Source organism: Tetrahymena thermophila (genome assembly GCF_000189635.1).
Source record: "Tetrahymena thermophila SB210 genomic scaffold scf_8254597, whole genome shotgun sequence".
In the NCBI taxonomy this organism is placed as follows: domain Eukaryota; phylum Ciliophora; class Oligohymenophorea; order Hymenostomatida; family Tetrahymenidae; genus Tetrahymena; species Tetrahymena thermophila.
The window spans coordinates 309173-333929 of record NW_002476368.1 but is presented as its reverse complement, the minus strand read 5'-3'; the positions used below and the strand labels follow the sequence as shown (position 1 = coordinate 333929).

The following is a 24757-nucleotide window of genomic DNA, read 5'->3' as shown; positions in this document are numbered from 1 at the left end:
ATTTTCACAAAGAAACATAAAAATCTATCATGTTTTTAGCCTTAATCAAGATCCTTCCTATTTTTTAGCATGCAAATTAATCAATTTCTCCTCCCCTAATAATTAATAAATTAATTGATTTCATAAAAAATATTTATTTTATTAAAATGATATTTTTAAATTAATTTAATGAATGAGTTTACTCCATGAATAGAAATACAAATCTTAAATTAGATAATTTCGTTAATTATTTTGCTAGCAATTTACAGCCTGTTAAGCTAAGAGAATTTGTTCTAATTAATTAAAATATATTAATTTATTATTAAAAGTTTAGAAATATATAAATACCTCATGTATATTGTTAAATTATTTAATTGTTTCAGTTTAGAAATATCGTTTGCTAGTTTTAAGATAGATTTTTCACTTAAATAATTGCCGCTGTTTTATTAAAATTAGTTTTATATAAAAATACTTCAACAAAATTATTTTAAAGAAAAATATTTAATATTTTAAATTAAATTTGAATCAATAATTTAATTACCTTAAATACAACTTCAGTTATTAAATAGATAAGCAATTAGAGATGCCTTCACCAAAGCCGAGCAGACAATTTTAATCTAATTAAGAGTCACTTTATGATTAAAGTTATTTAATGCAATCACGTGTTTAAATTTTACCTCAAATCTATAGTAATTTTAGTCAAGAGAGGCAACTTGCTCATAAATATTGTTATTCCAAATAGACTTACTGGATCATATTAGCCATTACTTTTATTTTTAATAGCTTTTATAAATGTTTTGAAAATTTTAAAATTTACTTTGCAATAAAATTGAGTTCTTTTAACTTTTAGCATTTGGTTATCATCTAAAAGAGCTCAGCAATAGCTTTGCTTTCTAATTAATTTTCACTTTTATTATTTAAAATAATTAAAATTAATTTAATCAAAAATTATTTAATTAATAGTTTTACCTCAAATCTAAAGTTAACTTTTCTAATTTACTACAATTTGCTAACTCACTAGCAAACTCTTGCAAACCTTCTCCTTAAATCTAGTTTTGACTATTTCCAAAAAGAAAAATTTAAATAATTTATTAATAAATAACTTTACTTTATATATAATTCAAGCTATTCCAAATCTGGCAAATCACTAATTAACAACCCTAAAATAGCTATACCATCAGATTATAATTTATTGCTCCTAAAAGATTAAAAACATAAAAAATCAATTAATTAAAATTTAAACAATAAAAACAAACCTTAAAAATAGAATTAAATTTTTTATTTCTTTGCTATTATCTAAACTTTGAACTAAATTCATCATGTCTGAAGCTTCAATCTAAAGATAACTTTAATTTCATAATTATTTGTATTGGATTCATTAATAAAAACTGATTAAATTTTTTTACTTTAAGTTAAGTTTTAAATATTTTAAGCGTTCACATTTGCTTAATTTTTGATATAAATTTTTGAAATTAGAAAATTCCTCCACATCACTAAATTATAATTTTTAAATATTATTTTAAAAATTATTGTATGAAATTAAAATGTTCAAATATTTACTCAACTTCAAGCTTACTAATAATTTCATAGTTTTCATCAATCTTTAATATTAATTTTTTGTTTAATTCTATTTTCAATTTATTTATTCAAAAATTTACTTGAGAGAATTTAAAAATATTTTCCTTGTTAAATTCTAGCATAGTTTTCAATCTTTCTATTTTAAATAAAGTTGGTTGAGTTTATGATTAAAATTTTGGATAGCTTAATGAATACCTTAATTAGGATCATAGTCTTCTTTATTTTGTACCTGCAGAATTTCTTAAACAATTAAAACTCTTTAATCTCTACAAATCTCTGAACTTTCTGTACAAATTTACTTTATGCTTGTAAAACAATCATTCAAAACATAAAAATTATCGACTATTTTTCCTAAAGATTAAGCGGAGTATTTTTCCTCTGAAAAATAATTTAGTTTATTTTAATCATGTAAGGTTAATAACTAATTTCTAGAACATTCAAGGATTCTTAGCAGTACTTCTTCTTATTTGACAGTGTTATATGTCCTTAAAATAATAGAAAATTCATTGCTAGAAAAAAACTCAAAGTCTATATAACAATTTTTATTCATTAAAAGAAAAAGTATTTATTTAACATCCTCTTTTTAAATAGAGCACTTTTCTTATATAAAATCAATCAATATTAAAACTTATTCCATTTTTCTTTTATCACAATTCCTTTTTACTTTTTTCTTAGTTAATTGTTTATTTATTTTAATAAATTATTTAATTCTTGAAAAAAACAAAGTATTTATTTATTTATTTGTTCCCATCCAAAACTTTAAAATCAAAATATTTGTAAATGATCAAAATTATTAGTAATAATTTTAATCTATTTAATTGTAAAAAAGTGAAAATTAAATAATTTTATAAGATATCAAAAAAACTATCAGAGAGCTTTAAATTTTGTAATTTCAAAAGCCATTTAAAATAACTTAAGTCGATGTTTCTGAAATTAATTTCTTTATTGGAATAAAAACTAATTTATCAATACAAATTTTAATTTTGACAAGAAGAACTTATTTAAAAAAATCCTTGTTTTAAGTAAAGCATTAATATTTAAAATGATAATTTAAATTTTAAAATGTTTTTATATTTTATTTTTTTTTTGATACATAAAATAAGTCTTTTATTATTTAAAATTTAGCTATACACTATTTTAAAATCTAGTGGCTCCAGTGAAAGCCAATTCACTTGTTTTTAATTAGACGTAATACTATAAATAAGTCACTACTTTAAATATTTATAATATTACTACATTTGAATGTAAATTTTAATAGTAAAAATAAACTTACAATTATTGAGAATTTTAGTTAAAATGAAGAAATAATAAATTGAAAAAAGTAATAAAATGAATAAAATAGTAAACGAACAAATATAAAAGTTAAACACAAAACTATATTAATACTATTAATTAATAAAAAAGTTTATAATATGAAGTAATTTATATTCAGTAACAAATATGTTTTATTTTATTTTTCTACCTCAACTTAAAAGCTTTTCAGTTGACTCAAATTATTCTTCGTTTCCTTGATTTTCTATTTCGGACTACTTCTCTAATACTTTATAGCATGTCAAATGAACTATAGCAATTTAGCATTTTCCTGTTGATGTTTCAAATATTTCAAATCTTTTGGCATTTTCGTATACCCAATCTTCATTATCCTCACTCCATGTTAAAATAAATGGCTCTTGACATAAATCACATTTACCCTAATGAAAAAATAAATTTATTTAATCATAAAGTAATTTTTTTGAATTAAAAATATTGTTATTTATTTATTTACATTAGATTTACTTTGAGGGACAAAGTAATTTTTTTCCGTTTCAGACTCGCTTTCTTATTCTTTTTCAATATCTTCGTCTTGGCAATCTATCCATTACTAAAATATTTATTTTTAATTATTTTCAAAAATTAATTTTATAATATTTTTACATTAGCATCGTAGAATAATTATCTATTCTTCTTTTCTTTTTCTTTTTCTCTTTTTGATTCAATAATTTTTAAATTTTTTATTGTATGGTCTTCTAGATGGCTCTTAAGATCTTCTTTTGCAGAAAATCTAATTCCACAATTTGCACATTAATAAGGTAGACTATCATAAATAATGCTCCTTGAATTCATTATAATTTCTTCACTATTTAAAAATATTAACAAATTGATTAATTAAAATGATTTATTTATATAAAAGCAATTTAAAACAAAATAAATAAAAATATTTATTTAAAATATAATTTACTCAAAATTAATTAATTATTTTATTTATTTAATAATAAAAATTAAGTTTCTTGAGGCTTTTTCAAGCAGAATAAGAAACATAATTAAGATTAAAGAAATTTAATTATTTTTGGAAAAAAATTTTCCATTTATTAAATTATCAAATTTATTTTATCATAACTAACTAACTAACTATCTTAATGGTGATTCATAATATTTTATAAGACAAACTTTAATTTGGAGGATTTTGGAAGAGTAATAATAATAACTTGAAATAGATAGGATAGATAGATTATTATATCGAAGACGAAGATGATAAAGAAGACGAAGTGAAATTATTTAAATTATGTTGGTTGAGAACAGTTGTGATTAATAGATTGAGTTAGTGTGTTATCTTTAAGATAACAGAATTTGAATGAAAATAATAATTTATTTATTATATATTCATGTAAAATTTGAAATAGAATAATTATTAAGATTGAGTAAATTAAATTAAATTAATAATAGTTTATAAGTAAGTAAGTAGGTGTAATAATTTATTGATTGATTATTTATTTATTTAATTAATTAATTTATTAAATTAGATTAAGTTGTAGATAGATCTGAATTTTATTTAAATAAATATTTTCAAGTCTAATATTTGGTAGCATAGAAATTATTATGTTTTATTGAAGAGTATTTAGTTTATTACTTATGTATTTATTTATTTACTTATTTTGGATTTGATTAATAATTAATATAACTGTATTTAATCTAAATTGTTTTTGCTGATGATTTATTTATTTGTTTATTAATTAATTTATTTATTTATTAATTAGAAGAATATCAATAATTTAAATATCTAATTAACTAACTAACTAACTTACTATATAAATCAGTTATGGAAAAATGTTATTTTGGTTTTTATTGAAAAAAAAAATTATATATTATATATTTAAGTACTTTCTATTTAAAAAGAGTTAGGGGTGAATCGAAGTTATTTTATTTTATTTCATTTTCTCTATTTCGCTAATGAAATAATATTTTGTGCTCATTGTAGGTTTTATGAAATTAAACAGTTCATAGAACAAGCTTGTTTTATCTTATTGTATTCCAGCTAGGTTGTATCCACTTTAGCTTATTTATCTTATAGGGGCTATCTATGTTGGGGGAGGGGGTGGTTGCTAATAAGGAGGTATTATATGAGGGGTCTAAGAATTTTATTCTATCTAACCGCTACTATTTAAGTTTTAGCTGCTACCTTGGGGAGTTCTGTTTCCGTTCATGTTTTGAATGTTTTATTACTGCATATGAGGAAGAGGAGGTGGTGGTTAATGTTAAGGTTAAATAATTTAGTTGAAAGGAGGTATCTATCTTCTAGGAATGTTGTTGTTATTTTAGCTTTCAATATCCATATTCATTTAAAAATTGTTTTGATTGTCTATTAATTAACCTAGAGGAGTGGGTGGAGGAGGAGGGGGCTATTAATATGGCAAGCTAGGTCCTGGGGGATATTTTTTTCTGATATTAAGATTCATGCCTTAGTTATCTTAGGGCCCACTTCCCGCCAGTCTTTAATTCATAAACATTGGCTAATTTGATTGCGATTATTAGTTTTAAATATTAAAATCTTGATTTCTTTGAGCGTTTGATGAAACATTTATATTTTAACTCACAGTTGTTTGGTTTTGCAAAGGATCCTAATTGGAAGATTACTGCATATTGTTACTAAAATTATGTGTAGATGTTGGTAGTATATTTTACATCTATAAAGGTGGTTTATTTATTTGCTTTTGTAAGGAGGTATTTGAATTGAAATCTTGGTTGCTTCCAAATTGATTCTATGATGACTGTAAAGAATGTGAAGGATGATTTGGCTACAAAATGCTTTGCAATGGAGTAAGGGTTTATTGTTGCTTAATTTCGATTTGTTATTAGCTTTTAGGTAAAAATTGTTAATTTGAAGATGGTATCGATTGAGGCATATTCTGCTAAGGTTGAGGAGGTAAAGGAGGTGGTAGACTTGTATTTAAAAGATTAGGAGTTTAAGGAATATATGGCTAAATACCTTCTTAATTACTACCTATTTGAATATGTCCTTGACTAGAATTAAATTAAATTTATTGCTGTGAAGAAGTTTAAATTGGTTATGGCTCGGGTTGACTTGCTAAACCATAACCTAAGCTTTACGTTGGCATCAGAAGCAATCCTTAAGGAGTTTTTAAATTTTTGCTTTCTTCGTTCAGCTTTTTTACTCTTTCTTTTTAGATATTCTCTGGTAATCTATTTGGTTTAACTTGTTAGTTTATTTGCTATTAATTCTATAGATGCTATGCTTACTAGTTTTGAGGTCTAATTGAAGCTGGATTATAAGTGTTTGAATCATTCTTTTAATTAGAGTTTCCACTCACCTACGGTACTGTTTTTACTTTCTTTTATGGTGTATTGCCATTAATAGTATCAACCGATGGTTTATGATGCGGGATTGACGAGTTTGCTGGCTTTTGCTATACAGATGGTGACTAATGAATATGACCAGAAATAGGTTAAATAGGTTTCTTGGGTTTCTTTTTAATTTAAATATCTACATCATTATCATCTTTCTTATTTATTTGCTAAGAAGAGCTATTTAAAGAAGAAACATTCTGCGTAGTTAGCAAAGAGTTTAAACTCGTTTAGTTATTTTACAATATATCATTTTATTAACTTTTAATTTACTAATGTTGTTATTATTATTACTACTATTAGCTTTATTGCTAAGGATTGCTGTTTATTTCTGAGTTTTGATTGCTAGAATTCTTTCTCATCTTTTGTTGCTGTAGCTTCTTTTTCTCTTCTTAACTTAATTGACTAACTTACTGTTGTTAAATAGGTCTCTCCTACTTTTACTGAGGTTGTTAGCTACTTTATGCTTGCTAAGGAAGAACAGGTTTTTTCTTCTTCTTTTCTTATAAAAGCTTTTCTTGCGAATTTTTTTAAGTTTATACTGATGAGTTGATCTACTAAGATTTCTTTTGTTCAATCTCATCAATAGCCTTTTTTAAATATATATTTGGATCTATGTTATTTTTAAAATAGTATAATTTTATTTTTTCAACTGATTCTTCGCTTAATCCTTAATCAATATCAATAAAATGGTTATTTCCTATTTCTTCACCCATTTTGTAAATAGTCTCATCTGATACTTTTTTAACCCAGCCTAACCTCATTAGTTTAAAATTTTCAATTTTGGATGCATCATTTTTATATTCTTCAAAAATATTAACAAAAATCTAGCACAAAGCTTCCTCAAGCTACTATACAATACATCTTTTCTTATCACTTTCCTTTTCTAATATTAACCTATTTATCAAATGCATTAATCTATACTTATTCTTAGCCTTTGATGAGCTGTGGCTTTTTAGCCTTCCAGTTATAAATTTTGCAAGATAAGCCCTACCTAAAATATATTCTATGATCAGCTCATATTATGAATTAGTAACCTTATCTTAAGATAATAAATCTGATAAATATTTATCAAATTTATTGATATCAGTTCTATCATCTTCTGTTAATTCTTGCCATTCGCTTTTTACTATTATTTAATTCTGAGGAAGATTCATTTTGTTTGCTTGCTTGCTTGTTTGTCTTTGTCTCCTTTTTCAGCAAGAAGATATTTGAAAATATAAATATTTTGTCTAATTATTGCTTGAATTTATCAATATAAATTACAATAAATCCTTTTTTAAAAATTAATACACTATTTTATTTAATTTGTTCCATATAAAAAAATCAAATAAAGCATTTGCATCTATAGTTTTTTCTGATCCTTTTTCTCCATAAATTATTAAGCTGAATTACCTTATTTTAAACATAGTCATTAATTTATTATTATTAGCATCACTATTTTAGTTAAAATTAAAAATATAATTAGAATTATTCCTTATAATTTTATGAAATAAACATAAAATTTCATTATCTTTACATTCATTTTCTTACATGAAAGTAATTTGAAATAAAAATTGTAGATAGATACAATATATTTTTAAAGATTTTAATTAAATAATTAATTAGTCATTCTTTAAATTTATGCTAAATTTATTATTAAAAACTTTTTTTCTTTTTAAAAATATAATTTTCTATTATGCCCTTCTAGCAATTATTTACAAAATTAAAAAGAAACGAAGAGTGTTAATTAACAATTTTTTTGTAGAAAATAAAATCTTTTATTCATAGAAATACACATGTTGGTATATTATATAAACGTGCTAGTTAGTTGAAGAATACGTGTTTTTTACTATTTATAATAATAATATAAATCAATAAAAATAAATTAACGTTAATATGAATAATTAATTACTTTACATTTTAGATTTATTGAAATTGTCAAAATTAAAATTAATAAAATTTTTTCTTTGTTAAATATTTTATTTAGTTTTTTTTTTTAAAGTTGATAATTTTTAAGGATTTCTACAAAGCTTTATATGAACGTTTTTTCTTTTTATTAAATTAAAACATTTATTTTATGTTAGATAGAAATAATAAAATTCCTAAATAGAATCCGAATTAAGAGGATTTTTTTTTTAATTTATTTTCATTTTCTATATATATTAGAAAAAAATGTTAATTTTTTTGCGAAACAAACTTTTTTTTTTGACAGATTTAATTTAAAAAATGTATTAAAAATTAGATATTGGTTTAATAAATAGTTTAGAAAAAGTTATTCTTTTTAAATTAATTATGTAATTTATAAATTTTAAGATTATGAGGTTAGTTAAATCAAAACTGAAATATTTTAATTTTAATAATTAAAAAATAATTGTTTATAAAAGAAAGGTTTTTATGACATAAATTTTTAATTTAAATTCAAATAAATTAAATCATTTAAAATAACTTTTAATTAATTAATAAATTTAATTATTTGTTAGTCTTATTCAAGATCTTTCACTCACCACTAAGACAAGATTTATTTTTATTAGATTCTTGGAATTCTTTTTTAGTTTGAATAATTGAATTATTGTTACTCTTACTATTTTAATCTTCCAATAAAAAAAATGTTGATCTTTATGACTAGACTGCTCTAAAATCTCTAAAGGTTTATCCTTCTGATAAATCAGAACCGCTCTTGTAAATTTTGAGCATAGTACCTATATTTTGATTATCTGGAACTTAAGTTTTCGCTTCAATTTCTCTTAAAATTCTTCCACTTCTTAATTTTCTTCTTTTTATGGGTGAATTAGGTGTATTAGTTTAATTTTGATCATAGATTGTCGAAATAAATTATCTACTGTCTAATTTAGTAGGCGAAAGATCTAATCCTATATTTTGATCTTAATTATAATTTTAAGATTCTCTATTTTGTACACTATCTTTGCCATCATCTATTTATTTTTCTTATTTTTAATTTAAATCTTTCTCATTATAAGGTACTATAGTTAATTTTTTGTTTCTGTTTTTTTTATACTTTGCATAGACTTCTTTTATTGCTATATATATTTCTCTAAAGCATATTATAACTTCGAATATAATAATCAAAGAAAATATAGAAAGGATAACCCAGCAAATAGTTTTAGAGGTCAAAGAATCGCTATTATCAAGCTAATACAAAACAAGTACAAGGATATGACAAATTAAAAATGATGAGCTCTAAATTCCTTCTTTTATGTTCACAAAATTTGCTTTAAAAGGTTTTAATTTTATTGTTATTAGCAACAAAATTAAGTGAAATATTGTTATCAGTAAAATTTATGTAATTGGAGATGTTTATAATGCTCCAATTACAACTGTGTAAAAGAATTTCCTGAAGTATAGAAGAATCTAATAATAATTGAATTGCTGATCTTTCGTTAAGTGTTCTTTTATTTCTTTGTTAGACCCAGAATATATGATAAAAGTTAGATACACAGGTAATATAATTCCAAAGAAACTTACAGAAAAGATAAAGTAATTTAATATTTCAACTGCATACTTAGCAACATTTAGAGTTATCAATTACAAAATTACTGAAAAGCTCATGTCTTGATAAACAACCCAAAGCAAATCTGCAATCAAAGTTACAGGAAATAATTTCTTTTCTATCTTTATTAGTAGATTTTAGACTTTTTTACACTTAGCAAAAGCATACACCAAAAGTTTTAAAATTGCATAAGCTAAAATAATTATAGCTAATAATGATAATGTATCGCCTATTTTTATTTTCAAAGAAAAATTTTATTTTAATTTAAGTAATTTTTTTTATTTAAATTTATATTACCCATATTGCTAAGATAAAATCCTTGAATGTCTTTTTCGCTAATTTAAGGTGGTGTGTCATAAACTATTTCTTCATAGTGATTTATATACTCAAAAAAGTTTGGAAATGGTATTTTGAAATTCTTCTAGGAAGATAAGAAAGTGTCTAGGGTAGAACTCATTCTTTTAAAATACAAATATTAATAAAGCATAAAAAATGAATTAAATTTACTAAAATTATATGAATGAAGTCATGTAAATAATTTATGAGATATCTAGTATAGAAGAAATCATCCAAAAGTTTCCTGAAAGTGCTAATGGAAATATTGCAGCTATAGTAGCAGTAGAAACAGCCTACGTTGCAGTCTCAAACGATTTAGAAGCTGCAGGGCTTTCATCTTGCTTTTTTTATATGATTTAAATATCTATTGATTATTGAGGATTTATAAATTGATTTGTATTATCATTGATAGAAATTGTAACAGTTTATTTATTATCAAGCTTTTTAGTGGTACTTATTGTAATTAGCAATGTAAAATTATCTTAAATATCTATTTTATAATCAAATTGTCCTTATAAAGCTGGAATTTACAATTATAATTCTTTCTTAATATCTTCAAAGTTTGGCTTATACTTGAAAACCATTTATATTTAATTATTTGACTTATATTCAAGCATAAATTAATTTTATTCAAAACAGCTACCTTTTTCATCTCTTAATTAATTTGGTAAGCACTTAGCATAGCAATCATTTTTAAAAAGTTCAAAGCCATTCAAACAAGAAGAGCATTAATCTATTTGTTTATCACACCCTAAACAATTTTTTGCTTTGCATGCGATGCAAATGTTATTTTGAATTTGGAAACCTTAACCACAATTCAAAACACATTCAGTATCCTTGAGAAAATAGTTATTTTTACATTATAAACATTTATTTTATTGGTTGCACTTTTAACAAAAGTTAGTTGAGCACAATTAACAAATGCCTTAAGATAAGTTTTCAAAATATTCATCTGGACAATTTTAAACACATGATAAGCCATTTAGCAAATAAAATCCACTGCTACATACCTTACAAGAGTGTGAGTCATTGCACTAATTACAATTCAAAAAGCAAGAGGTGCATATATTTTTTTATGTATCCTTAAAGTAATTTTATGGACAATCAGATAAACACTAGCTATCATTTAGAAGATAAAAAGTTTGTACACACTGATTGCATTAATTAGAAGAAGAGCAGAGTTCACAATTTTACATACATATTTAGCATGCTTTACTTTAACTGTCAGGATAGTAATTGTTTGGACAATTTTTAAGGCATTGTTGGTTTTTGTATAAGTAAAAACCATCTTAGCATAAGCTACATATTCCACTAGAATTGCATTTAATACAGTTTTATTAGCATAATTAACAGATGTTATTAGAATCATTATAATTTCCATCTGGGCAATTAGCCAAGCATTAATTTTTCTGATATAAATAAAAACCATCTTGACATTTTTTACATGTATCATTAGAATCACATTAAAGACAATTTTAGGGACAAGGTTAGCAAATATAATTAGAATCTTTGTAACTTCCATCTGGGCATTAAATTAAACAGTTGTTTTAATAAAGTACATAATCTGAAATGCATTATTGGCATTTTGTGGGATCTAAATTACATTTAATACAAAAACTTGGACAATTTACACAAATTTATTGAGTATCATCAGCATATTAATTAGAATTACATGAGTTTTGACATTATTAGTTGACTAAGTAAGTTAGAGGTTTACATTTTGTGCATGTCATTTAACTATTGCAAAAAATACAATTTTGAGGACAATTAGCATGACATTAGCCTTTCGAATCACAAGATTAACATCCACTATTACATTAAGTACATTTAAGTTATCCAGCATCATAATATCCATCTTAACATGAGCATATTTAATCGTTTTATCTAAATGTTCCTATTTAATATAAATAAATGAATTAAATTATTTGAATAGATTAAGAGTAATTTAAAAACAAATAAAGATTAAACTAAACACGTTTTTGTATATTTTTAGATTCTAAAAGTATTTAAATTCATGAATGGAGGGGGCTTTTTTTGTGTTTTTTTGTAAAATTTTCAAATAAAAAACATTTCATAAATGCTGAAATTACCAATCGTATTACAATCTGTACAAACTATTTTAGCCCCTTGTTTTTAGCATTCTTTACAATTATATGGGCATATCTAGCAAGATTAATTTACTCCATCATCATAATAACCAGATTGGCATGTACATGTAGATGAGAATGAGTTAAAATTTCTGTTTTTGGAGCTATCGCAAGAGCTACATTATATCGTATTATCACATTCATAACATGTATAATTGCATTAAACGCACTGTACATTAGTACCATCATCAAAATAACCAGGTAAGCACTAACAATTACCTGTATTACTTCTATTTAATGTAGGATTTTAAAAACATTAAAGACATCTAATTGAATTCAATTGGTTATCGAGCTCACACGTTTGACAGTAATAAGGACATTTAACACATTTAGGCTGTGAGCTAAGAGAATAATAGGATTATTTACAATCACACTGCTTTGTATTGTTGTTAAAGACTCTGAATTATGTAAAATCACAAGTTAAGCACTTATTTTGATCACTGCATGTTTTGCAACTTGGACTACATTATTAGCATATTTAATTAGAATCCATGTAAAATCCATCTTTGCAAACACATTATGAATTTGAATTTACAATCATATTGGCTTATTTACATGATAAGCATATATTAGCATCACTTTCTTAGCAAGTTGAGCATAGACTATTACACCACATCAGAGAGTGAGTAGGTTATATCACTAATTAATAATTTAAAATGTATTTTAATTTGAAATGTTATTATCATTATTTTACGGTATACATTGTTTTGACTATCATAAAGGATTAAATTCTCTTAATACTAAAATTATTTAAATATAAATGAATGAATAAATATCTTATATCAATAAAAGTTATTTAAATAATCTTTTTTAAAAATCAGCTAGAATGAATGTTTTTGGTATTTAATTAAAGCTAAATTTTTGATAATAGCCACAAATAGAATAGCAAATGAATAAATTATAATACACCATAAACCAACCAGTATTATTTATTGGCTTTGAATGAATTAAAACTGAATAGAAATTAATTATTCTGTGGATTACAAAATAGTGTTAAAAACAACCAGAATTTTAATTAATATAATAAATGAGTTAGTTACTCTTAAAGAGTCAAATCCTGAAAAGCTTTGATTAATCGACTAATCTTGATCCAAGTTGCTTGACAAAACTGAATATTTAAAAGATAAATAAAATAAAAATTATAAATAACACCTAAAACAATTTGAATAAAATATTTATTATACTTTAAAGAGAGTTTTGATCTATTATTACAACTTTTTATCCGACTACGCGGAATTTAATTAAAGGTTTCGAATTTAATATAAAAGCTGATAATTAATTGATTTTATTATCTTTATACTGTTGTCTATATATTTAATTAGCTGATTAAGCTAAAAAGATTCTTTCTGACAAAGGCTATTTTAATTGTATATTTAAAAAAAATAAACCACTAAAAAATATGAAATAATTTAATGAAGATATTACTATTTAGGCTTGAATCATTTAAATTGCATCAGAGTTCTAAAACCAAGTAACACCATTAAATTAACCCAATATCATTGTTTTTTACTTCTTATCCCAAACTTTAAAAGTTAAAAACTATTTATTCATGCTTTTTATATTGAAAAATTACTTGTTATTTGTCCTGAAGTCGGAGACATCATTATGTCATCATTCTATTATATCATTAAAATAATTAGATTTAATTTAATTTTTCAATAGAACTATTGAAGCAATATTAATTTATGGTAGAATGAATAAATGAATTACAGGGTTAAAAAATAATCCTTTATTAGGGTTATTAATTCCAATTAAGTAAAAAAATGATTCGTATGTCTATTGATTGAGGTCATAAACTTTTATATTTATTAATGAATTAATTTGATAGTAAATGGGTCTTTTATCAAAAAGTGATTACTTCTCTATTCGATATTACTATTAGCAACAGCCTATTATTAGTAATAATTGAAATTGGTTGAATATATTTTATAAAATTACAATGTATTTACATATTATGAATTAAGCACTTAAAAAAAGTTGAGACCATTAAAGCTTAAAGAGGCAGATATTTTATTTATTTAATTACTTTAGATGCTGTATACTAATTATTTAATTAAATATTTCTGGATTGAATATTTTTTTTTCTTTAATTAAATAATACTAGCTAATGCTGAAGAAGATCCGCAAAGAAATTTTTGATCCTAAAAATTATTAATTAATCATAAATTTTAATTTTTAATTGAAAAGTAAAATGTTCATACATCGATTCTAGAGACTTGGAAACAACTAACATTGTTATTTTCAGCAATTTTTTAAGTGGGTGTTATTGACCACGCTGATTGTATTAAATAATATAATGAGTAAAATAATAAAAGAGTGAATGATGAATAAAGACTATAAAAAATTTAAATATTATCACCTTGAATTTTATTTCCATTGAGGCAAGTAACAAAAGTATTTTAATTTAAGTAAGCAATAGAAGTAATAGGGTTGTTCATCCTAGTTAAAAGAGTGGCAATCGCAAGTTGTAAATTTATCAGATTTAGTAGAATTAGTAGATTTTAGTGTAAATATTTTCTCATTTTATAAAAAACTGAGTAAGAATATTGTGAGTCTATTTATCTTGTTTTTCTTTATTTTGTTTATATTTTATCTCTTTTTAAATTATTATGCGATTTGATTTGATTCTAATTAAGTAAAAATTAATGGTTTTTATAGTATTTAGATCTATAACTATAATTCAAGAATAAATTAATGGTTTAGTGGATTAGAAAAATTTTTTAATAAATATTTATCAAATAAAATCAAAAGAGCTCCATTATTTCTTTTACATTTTATTAATTTCATATTATTTGTATTTCAAAAAATGTAATAAATCTAAATTGGTTGAATTTTGCTAATTCAATCAATTTTACTTCTATATTAATTGAGTAATTTACATTTTTCTTTTTTTCAAATGTATTTTCCCCATTAAATTACACAATCATATTTATAGATTATGTAATCCTGATGCTGGATTAATATTACAGAAACTAATCAATCTTAAAAAAATCTAAAAAAAATAACCCACCAACACTCATACTTTAAATTATATTCTTATTACTCACCAAAAAGATATATGAGCTTACGTAAATCTGCTTTAAGCAGCTAAAAATATATCTAATATAAAATAAAATAAAATTAGTATTTTAATCAAAAGAATTTTCAATTAAAAATATTGTTTAAAATAAATTAGTTTATTTTTAGTTTCATTAAATTTTCTCAAAATAGTTTTTTACTACTTTTTTATTTTATCATTTTTAAATATGAGTAAAAATAAATCATTAAAGTAACATTTTTTGAAAGTTAAAATTAATTCTAAAATATAATTAAAAATAAAATAATTTCATAAAAATTTTATTTAATTTATTTACTCTCATTAATCAAAACCCTAAAAAACTGATAAAACAATAATAATCAAAGTTAATAAAAAAAATATTATATTTATTCCTTTAATAAAAAATATGTTTATATTGTTTTAAATAATAACTAATTTATAATTTAATAATATTTCCTTTTCTTATTTCATCTTTTTGATATAATTTTGCATTAAATTAATTAGAATTTGTTAATTAAATTATTTTCGTCAAATAATTTTCCTTTTAAAAAGAGATAAATTCTTTGCCTTCTATTTACTTTTTTAGATTGTATTTTTAACTATATAGCCACAAATTTCTTTAAAAAAGCTACATTTTAGACACTTTAAGAAAGTTGCTATGTTTAATAAAAAATCTATTTTATTAATTGATAATCTTGCGTTTTTTTAGTAAATGTGAAAAACATTACTAATCAGGCCAAAAGGCATTGCTATTTTATGATTTTGTAGTGAGAGCATAGTACTTTTAATGTTTTTGTATAAATAGAATTCTTTCAAAATAAATTAACACTATGCAAAAAATAAAGTTTTGATAATGCCCAATATTAACAAACCAAATCTAGCAGCTTCTATTCATATTTTGTAGTCAGTTTTTATTTTATTTTACCATGAAAAAAATATTTTTTATAATAAGATCTAATCTTTGAAAAAATTTTGAATTGAAAATAAATGAATGACTTGAATCTAATTTTTTAATGTTTGAATATAGCATTTAAAAAAAATAAATTAATTAAAAAAATAAATCAACAGATTTTTTTTAATTTATTTTTAATCAATAAAGAACATGATTTAAATTTAATAAAAAATATTTGCATTGATTTAAAGTTACAATTTTATATATATTTAAGAAAAATATGAAATATATTTAAATAAATATCTTTCTATAAATTTATATAATAAATTATATAATGATTATTTACTCTTTCAATCAATTACAATTTTATTAAATTTTATCATTCACATCAGGTCCTTTGAAACTTACATTTACAGAATTATTACAACTTTTTCTATTTTATTCTTCCATCAGCATCATAGTTGATCTTTAAGATTAAAGGTCTTTAAAATCTCTAAATGTTTGACCCTCCACAGATATTCCTGACTAACTTTAATAAAGTTTAAGCAAATTACTTATATTATGGGATTCTGGCACTTAAGTTTTAGCTTCTGCCTCTTTTAAACTTTTTTCATTCCTTAAAACTCTTCTTACAGGTGAGTTTAGATCATATTTAATTTGAGTTTAATTTTGATCAATAAGAGAAGAAATAAAAAACCTACTGTCTAATTTAGTTGGGGATGAATCTAGTTCTACATTTTAATCTTACATTTGAGTTTAATTTTCTTTTTTACTAGAGCTTTCTTTTTCATCTAAAATTTCATTATTTGATTTTTAATTGATTTCTTTCTCATTATAAGGAACAATAGTTAATTTTTCCTTTTTATTTTTCTTGTACTTTATATAGATTTCTTTTATTGCTATATAAATTTCTCTGAAGCATAATATAACTTCAAATACAATTATTAAAGAGAATAGAGAAAGTATAGCCCAGCAAATATTTTTAGAATTAGCAGAATCACTTTCATCAATAAAATACAAAGAAAGCACAAGGATATGGCCTATTAAGAAAGATGAACTCTGAATTCCTTCCTTAACATTCAAAAAAGCTACTTTGAAGGGTTTTAATTTTATTATTATTAGTAACAAAATTAGGTGAAATAATATAATGAGTAAAATTTAAGTAATCGGAGATGTTTATAATGCTCCAACAACTACAGTATAAAATAATTTCCTTAAGTATAGAAGAATTTAGTAATAATTGAATTATTGATCTTTTGTTAAATGTTTTTTTATTTCCTTATTAGACCCAGTGTATATGATAAAAGCTAAATATAAAGGTAATATAATCCCTAAGAAGCTTATTGAAAAGATAAAGTAGTTCAATATTTCAACTGCATACTTTGCTATATTCAGAGCTATCAATTACAATATAACTGAAAAACTCATATCTTGATAGACTATCCATGATAAATCTGCAAATAATGTTATAGGAAATAGCTTACTTTCTAGCTTTATTATTACATTTTGAATTTTTTAACACTTCTTAAATATTTAAACCAAGAATTTTAAAAGCAAATAAGCTAACAGAATTACTACAAGCAAAGATATTGTGTCACCTAAATTTCATTATTTTTTTAATATTAATTTTAAATTAAAAATAGGAAAAAAAATTATTCAAAAAATAATTACCCATATTACTAAGATAAAATCCTTGAAGGTCTCTTTCTTATATTTATGATGGTATATCATAAATTATTTCTTCATAATGATCCATGTACTCAAAAAAATTTGGAAATGGGATTTTAAAATTCTTCTAGGATGATAAAAAAGTGTCCAAAGTGGAAGATTATCTTTTTATAATTTAACATAAATAAAACCATTAAAATGAAGTAAAATAAATTACTCAAATTTTAAGAATGAAGTCATGTAAATAATTTATGAGATATCTAATATTGATGAAATCATCCAAAAGTTTCCAGAAAGTGCTAGTGGAAATATCGCAGCTATTGTAGCAGTAGAAACAGCCTATGTTGCAGTCTCAACTGATTTTGAAGCAACTGGATTTTCATCTTATTTTTACGAAGTAATTTAAATATCTATTGATTGCTTTGGATTTATAAACTCGTTTTTATTATCATTTATTGATACAACAACATCTTATTTACTGTCTATCTTTTTAGAGCTTTTTATTGTGATAAGCAAGGTTTAATTATCTTAAATATCTACTGTATAATCAAATTATCCCTACAACTCTGCTATACTCACTTGTAATTTCTTCTTAATATCTTCAAAGTCAGGTTTTGATTTGAAAATCATTTAAATTTAATTTTTTGATTTATATTCTAGTTTAAATTAATTTTTTTCAAAGCAGCTACCTTTTTCATCCCTTATTTAATTCATCTAACACTTAGCAACACATTCATTTTTAAAAAATTCAAAACTGTACAAACAAGAAGAACATTAATCTATTTATTTATCACATTATTGACAATTATTTGCTTTACAAGCAATGCAAGTATTATTTTGGATTTAGAAACCTTAACCGCACCTCAAAACACATTCATTTTCTTTAAGAAAATAATTTTTTTTACATTCTAAACATTAATTTTAATCGTTACATTTCTAACAGTTGTTTGTGGAGCACAACTAACAAATACTTTAATTTACATTTTCAAAATATCCATCAGGACATTTCTAAACACATAATGAGCTATTTAGTAAATAAAATCCACTATTGCAGACCTAGCAAGAACTAGAATCATTGCACTTTTTGCAATTCAACAAACATTAGGTACAAATATTTTTTTAAGAATCTTTATAGTATTATTAGGGGCAGTCTGAGAGACACTAGTTATCATTAAAGAGATAAAAATTTTGCATACATTAAGCACATGAGTTAGAAGAATTACACTAATAGCAGTTTTTCATACATTACTCACATGTTTTACTAGCTTCTTATTGAAAGTAATTATTAGGGCAATTTTTCAAACATTATTAATTTTAGTATAAATAAAAGCTATCTTAACATTTGCTACAAATTCCAGAATTATTGCATTAAATACAATTTTACTAGCATGATTAACAGATATTGTTAGAATCACTATAATATCCATCTGGGCAAGTAGCCATACATTAATTATTTTAGTATAAATAAAAGTTATTCTTGCATTTTTTGCATGTCACATTCGAGTCACATTAAGAACAATTTTATAAACAAGTTTAGCAAATGTTATTTTAATCTTTATAATTGCCATCTGGGCAACTAGAAAGACAAGTGTCTTAATAAAGTACATAATTTGAAACACATTACTAACACTTTGTAGGGTCAATATTACATTTATTGCAAAAATTAGGACAGGATATACAAATTTATTGATTATTATCAGCATATTGATCTGAATTACATTAAGTTTTACATTAATTATCAACTAAGTATGTTAGAGGCTTGCATTTAGTGCATACAGTTGGACTATCACAAAATATACAATTCAATGAACAATTATTCTAGCATTCACCATTTGAATCACAAGATACACAACCATTTTTACACTAACTGCATGTAAGCTATCCTGAATCATAATATCCACTTTTACATGAACAGAATTAATCATTTTGTCTAAATGTTCCTATTAAATTATTATTTTAAATTTATTAAAATTCAATAAAATTTTATATAGTGATAAATTTTGTAAATAATCCAATATAATAACACCAAGCACTAATAAAATTTTGACATAAAACCATTTTTAGGCTTCTGAAAAATAGTGATACTGGGCAGGTGCTAATTAATGATGACTAAAGGTATATAATTTTTAAATAGGATTTATTTATTAAAATTAAATATTAAATTAAAAAGTTTTATTTATTATCTACCTGTTGTATTACAATCTGTGCAAATTATATTAGCTCCTTACTTTTAGCATTATTGACAATTATATGGACATTATTAGCATTTTTAATTTTCTCCATCATCATAATATCCAGATTGGCACTCACATTAAGAAGATGAATTTAATTATCTAAATTTAGTTATATCGCATGAGCTACATTAACTTTTATTATTACATTATTAACAAGTGTAATTGCATTTAACGCATTTTAAATTAGCACCATCATCAAAAAAACCAGGTAAACATTGGCAATTACCTATACCGCTTCTATTTATTAAAGGATCTTAGAAACATTAAAGACACTTGACTAGATTTTATTAGTTATTAAACTCGCATGTTTAACAGTAATAAGGACATTTGATACATTTAGGTTAAGAATTTATAGAATAATAGGTTTGTAAACAATCACATTGCTAAGTATTATTATTGAAAACTCTGAATTATGTATCATCACAAGTTAGGCAAGTATTTTAATCACTACATGTTTTACAAGTTGGATTGCATTTTTAGCATACTTAGTTTGAATCCATGTAAAATCCATCCTAACAAATACATTAGAAATTAGAATCAACCATCATATTTGGTTATTTGCAAGATAAGCATAGGTTAGGATCACCTTCTTAGCATGTTTAGCAAAGACCATTACACCATTAAAATGAGTTATTGGGTGACAGTTCTGATTAATTATTAGAGAAAGAAATATTTTAAATTAAATTAAAAATTAAGCTAATTTACTGTAAACTTTTTTTTGGCTGTCAAAAAGAATCAAGTCATCTTAATACTAATTTTATTTTTAAAGAAAAACAATAATTTTGAATTTAGCTGGATAGAAAATTTTAATTTTTCTTGATAAAGTAGATTATTTTATCTCAATCATATTTAGGATATTTATAACAATTTGATTTTTAAATGATTGATGTCTACAAATTAGATAAAAATAAAATTTTTTTTAGCTGGATTAATTTTTAATTTTAGAAATGAAGAGAATTATTTAATTTGTCAATTTAAAATAATATGAAGAAAAATCATAATATTAATTTATCTGGTAAAATAAATCACTTACTCTTAAATAATCAAATCCTGCAAATTTTTAATTGACTTGTTAATCTTTAGATAGGTCGCTATTATAAACTATATTTAAAGTGATGATTTTAAAATTAACATATCTCTAATAAATAACTGCTTACTATAAAGAAAATTTTAATCTAATATAACAATCTTTTGCCCCACTACTCGGAATTTATTAACAGGATTTAAATACACACTATTTAGTAAATTTAGTTATTAATTTATGTATGAATATGATTGCATATAATTAGAATTAAAGTAGAGTAAGAACATCTTCTTAGACAGTGGCTATTTATTTATTTATTTATTAATTAAAATTAAAATTAATTTTAATATTTTAATATTTTATGTATGTTTTAAAGTAAATTACCAATTATTCTTGAATCATCTATATTTTGCTGTTAAATTAAAATGACTAAGTTTGTTAGTATGATTTATTGTCTGATGTTTTTTAACTCTTATCCCATACTTTAATAGTATTATAATATTTTAGTTATATATTTATTTTATTTTATTTTAAATAATTATTTATTTATTTATACTTGTTAAATACCCTTGGCATAATGAAATCATTGTATTGTCATTCTTTTATTTTATACAAATGATAATAAATAAATAAACAAGAATTTTGATTTCTATAATTAAAAAAAAATATTGGATAAGTAATAAATTTTTACAGGGTTAAAAAATAATCCACGATTCGGATTTGAGCAAGAAAATGTCTCATATGTTTTTTGATTCATATCGTAAACTATATTTATTTATCATTTTATTGATCAAAAATAGTTTTCAAATTAATTCTATTTACTTCTCATTTCATTATCACTATTAACAATAACCTAGTATTTATTTATTTAAATATTTAAAAATAACTTCATAAATGTAACAATGTAAAATCAATTAAATTACATATTGTGAATTAAGAGCTTAAAGATAGCTCAGATCATTAAATTCTAAATAATATGATATACTTTGAATTTTGTTATCTTTGAAATTATATACTAATTATTAAAAAAAATATTAGTCAATCTCCTACTTTCAACCTTTAATTTAATAAATAATATACTTGTTAATTCATTAGATGAGCCAGAGACAAATCTTTATTCCTACATTTTTTTGTTATATAAAAAATGAATTTCATTAAAATAATAGAATGTGTGCTTATACATCTAACCTAGCAAGTTATAAGCACTCTATATTGTTGACTGTATCAATTTATTATGCTGGATTTATTGACCATACTAATTATTTAAAAAAATAATAAAAGGATGATGGAATGTATTAATGATGAACATTTATTTATAAATAAATACCTTAAATCTAACGTTTCTCTAAGCATACTAAAAAAGTATTTTAATTTAAATAAGCTATAGAAGTAATGGATTTCTCCATCGTTGCTAATAAAATTCCAAACACGAATTTTAAATTAATAATATTTAGCAGAATTGATAGACTTTAGTATAAATATTTTCTCATATTAAATTATTGTGTAAGAATATTGTGAGTGGATTGATTTATCTTGTTTTTCTTTTTCTTGTTTATAAACTCTTTTTAATTAATTATGTATTTTTATAGACTCTAATAAAGTTAAAACTAATGGTATTTATAATATTTTCTCATGTAACATTGATTCATTGCATATTTATTTTGTGGATCAGAAAATCTTAATAATACAAAATATCATATTAGCAAGATTAATTTATTTACTTGATTTACAATTCATTTATTGCCTATTATCATACATTTTTAAAATCAATCACTGAAATTATTATATTCACTTATGTATGGTTCTATTTGATTTTAATATATATATGATGTATTGTATATGTTGTTTATTGTGAGCATATATAATCAATTGGAATAAATATATTTATATATGAGTAAGCAAAATAATGTTGATTGAATCACAATTAAATTTACTCTACAAAAATCACTTTTAAATTAATTGAAATTCAATTATTGTAAAACACTTCTATTATTTAAATACAGAGTTGAATTCTATTTAAATTTTACTTGAGCTCCCTCCTTACATAAAAATTCTTTAATTAGTGAACAGTATTATTTTTTATTTCGTATTTGATTTCAAACAAATTATTTCAAATATTTAATAAAAAGACTTACTTTTTATGAAAAAATAAACATCTAAACAAATTTATAAATGTATCTTTTAAAAAAATTATTTTAGTTTTATTAAATTTTGAATTAAACTATCATAAATCCATAAAAATGTAGGTACAATAAATTTCTTCAAATTTTTGATTGATACAAAAACATTCAAATCATAAGCAAGATTCAAAACCCTTTTTTAATCTGCTAAAGCCAAAGAATTTTCTAAAACATGTTAAGCTGATACAAATTTAATCTCTATTTGATTACCAATAGCTATTACTTTTTCATATTAAAATTATACACTATATAAATTCATATTTTCATACCACTATTAATTAAGATTCCATTTTGAAATTTTTTTAAGGTTAAATTGGATAAAAAATAAAAAAGGGGGATTGCAGAGAGGTCTTAATTAATAAAAATTTACACTATTTTCGTATTATTTTGATGATTCAATTATTCTATGTATAAATCATAAAAAAATAAATTAAAATTAGAATAGGATTCTAAGATGATGAATGAATATAAAATAATACTTTACTGGTTGTTTAAATTAACATCAATTATGCAATAAAAAAGTGCCAAAATGCTTATCTGATAAATCTAAAATATCAATTTTTTATAAATTGTATCAAAACTAACTATCGATTATATTTACAAAAGGCAAATTAATTGATATGTTTTGGATCGTTTTTATCATTTTTTAATTATTAATATTTTTAAATTTTGAAATACAAAATAGATTTGTAGAACATGTAAAGTCTATTAAATAAACCTTACATTTTTTAAATTAAATATGTAAAAAAATTTATTCAATAAAAAATTTAATAAATAATATTAAAAGTAATGTAAATGCTGAGTTAATTTTTCACTCTTCATTAATGACATAATTTTTATTATTAATTTCTTTTTAAATCAGAACTACAGAATTATTATTACTTTTTCTATCTTAGTCTTCTATTAGCACTGATGTAGATCTCTAAGAATTAGGTAATCTAAAACCTCTAAATGTTTAACCCTCCTATGATATCTCTGACTGACTCTAATTATGTTTAAGCATATTACTTATACTATGTACATCTGGAAGTTAAGTTTTTGCATACATTTATATAAAACTTGCTTTATTTTTTCTCTTTCTTTTAAATCTTACAGGCGAATTTACCTCAAACTTGATTTTTGCTTAGTTTTGATCTAAAAACTAAGAAATAAATTATCTATTTTCTAATTTAGTTGGTGATAATTCTGATTCCAAATTTTAATCTTAAATAAAATTCAATGATTCTTTATTAGGCATACTCTACTATTCATCTCCAATTTATTTGTCTTATTTTTTAATAGTTTCTTTTTCATTATAAGGAATGATGATATTTAGTTTTTTCTTTTTGTTACATTTGTACTTATCATAGACTTCTTTTATGCTTACATATATCTCTTTAAAACATAGTAAAACTTCAAATGCAATAATTAAAGTAAATAAAGAAAGAACAACCCAACTAATACTTTTATAACTCATAGATTTGCTTTAATCAATTAAACATAAAACTAGAACTAGGATATGACATATTAAGAAAGATAAGCATTATATGCCTTCTTTTATATTCGAAAATCTTTCTTTAAAAGGTTTTACTT

General features: G+C 22.4%; 5 protein-coding genes across 5 annotated transcripts; all 5 read right to left on the bottom strand. All coding sequences in view use genetic code 6, as the record gives it.

The window, feature by feature from the left end:
- Window positions 1-4: 4 nt before the first annotated feature.
- TTHERM_00344170 (hypothetical protein) lies at window positions 5-2194 on the bottom strand (the record flags this gene model as incomplete). The annotated part of the gene is made up of 13 exons (XM_001018462.2): window positions 5-95; window positions 183-272; window positions 328-417; window positions 521-610; window positions 657-746; window positions 797-886; window positions 949-1038; window positions 1088-1177; window positions 1236-1325; window positions 1386-1472; window positions 1540-1580; window positions 1638-1693; window positions 1753-2194. 13 exons carry the CDS (start codon window positions 2192-2194, stop codon window positions 5-7), a joined length of 1437 nt encoding a protein of 478 aa, XP_001018462.2.
- Window positions 2195-3020: 826 nt separating this feature from the next.
- TTHERM_00344140 (zinc finger, C2H2 type family protein) lies at window positions 3021-7334 on the bottom strand (the record flags this gene model as incomplete). The annotated part of the gene is made up of 4 exons (XM_001018459.2): window positions 3021-3248; window positions 3323-3418; window positions 3472-3673; window positions 4696-7334. 4 exons carry the CDS (start codon window positions 7332-7334, stop codon window positions 3021-3023), a joined length of 3165 nt encoding a protein of 1054 aa, XP_001018459.2.
- Window positions 7335-8655: 1321 nt separating this feature from the next.
- On the bottom strand, window positions 8656-14801 carry TTHERM_00344130 (surface protein with EGF domain and furin-like repeat protein, putative; the record flags this gene model as incomplete). The annotated part of the gene is made up of 15 exons (XM_001018458.2): window positions 14510-14801; window positions 14352-14425; window positions 14252-14291; window positions 14100-14191; window positions 14009-14039; window positions 13861-13946; window positions 13724-13766; window positions 13576-13673; window positions 13335-13506; window positions 13191-13258; window positions 12845-12890; window positions 12094-12789; window positions 10175-11897; window positions 9965-10125; window positions 8656-9896 (listed from the first exon to the last, which is right to left on the bottom strand). The coding sequence occupies exons 1-15, from the start codon at window positions 14670-14672 to the stop codon at window positions 8656-8658; spliced, it is 4734 nt and encodes a 1577-aa protein (XP_001018458.2). The 5' UTR covers window positions 14673-14801.
- A 1632-nt stretch (window positions 14802-16433) lies between these two features.
- Window positions 16434-20481, bottom strand: TTHERM_00344110 (surface protein with EGF domain and furin-like repeat protein, putative; the record flags this gene model as incomplete). The annotated part of the gene is made up of 4 exons (XM_001018456.2): window positions 16434-17677; window positions 17751-17911; window positions 17965-19687; window positions 19935-20481. 4 exons carry the CDS (start codon window positions 20479-20481, stop codon window positions 16434-16436), a joined length of 3675 nt encoding a protein of 1224 aa, XP_001018456.2.
- A 3515-nt stretch (window positions 20482-23996) lies between these two features.
- Window positions 23997-24344, bottom strand: TTHERM_000344109 (hypothetical protein; the record flags this gene model as incomplete). The annotated part of the gene is made up of 1 exon (XM_012798218.1): window positions 23997-24344. Exon 1 carries the CDS (start codon window positions 24231-24233, stop codon window positions 23997-23999), a length of 237 nt encoding a protein of 78 aa, XP_012653672.1. The 5' UTR covers window positions 24234-24344.
- Between the last annotated feature and the right edge of the window lie 413 nt (window positions 24345-24757).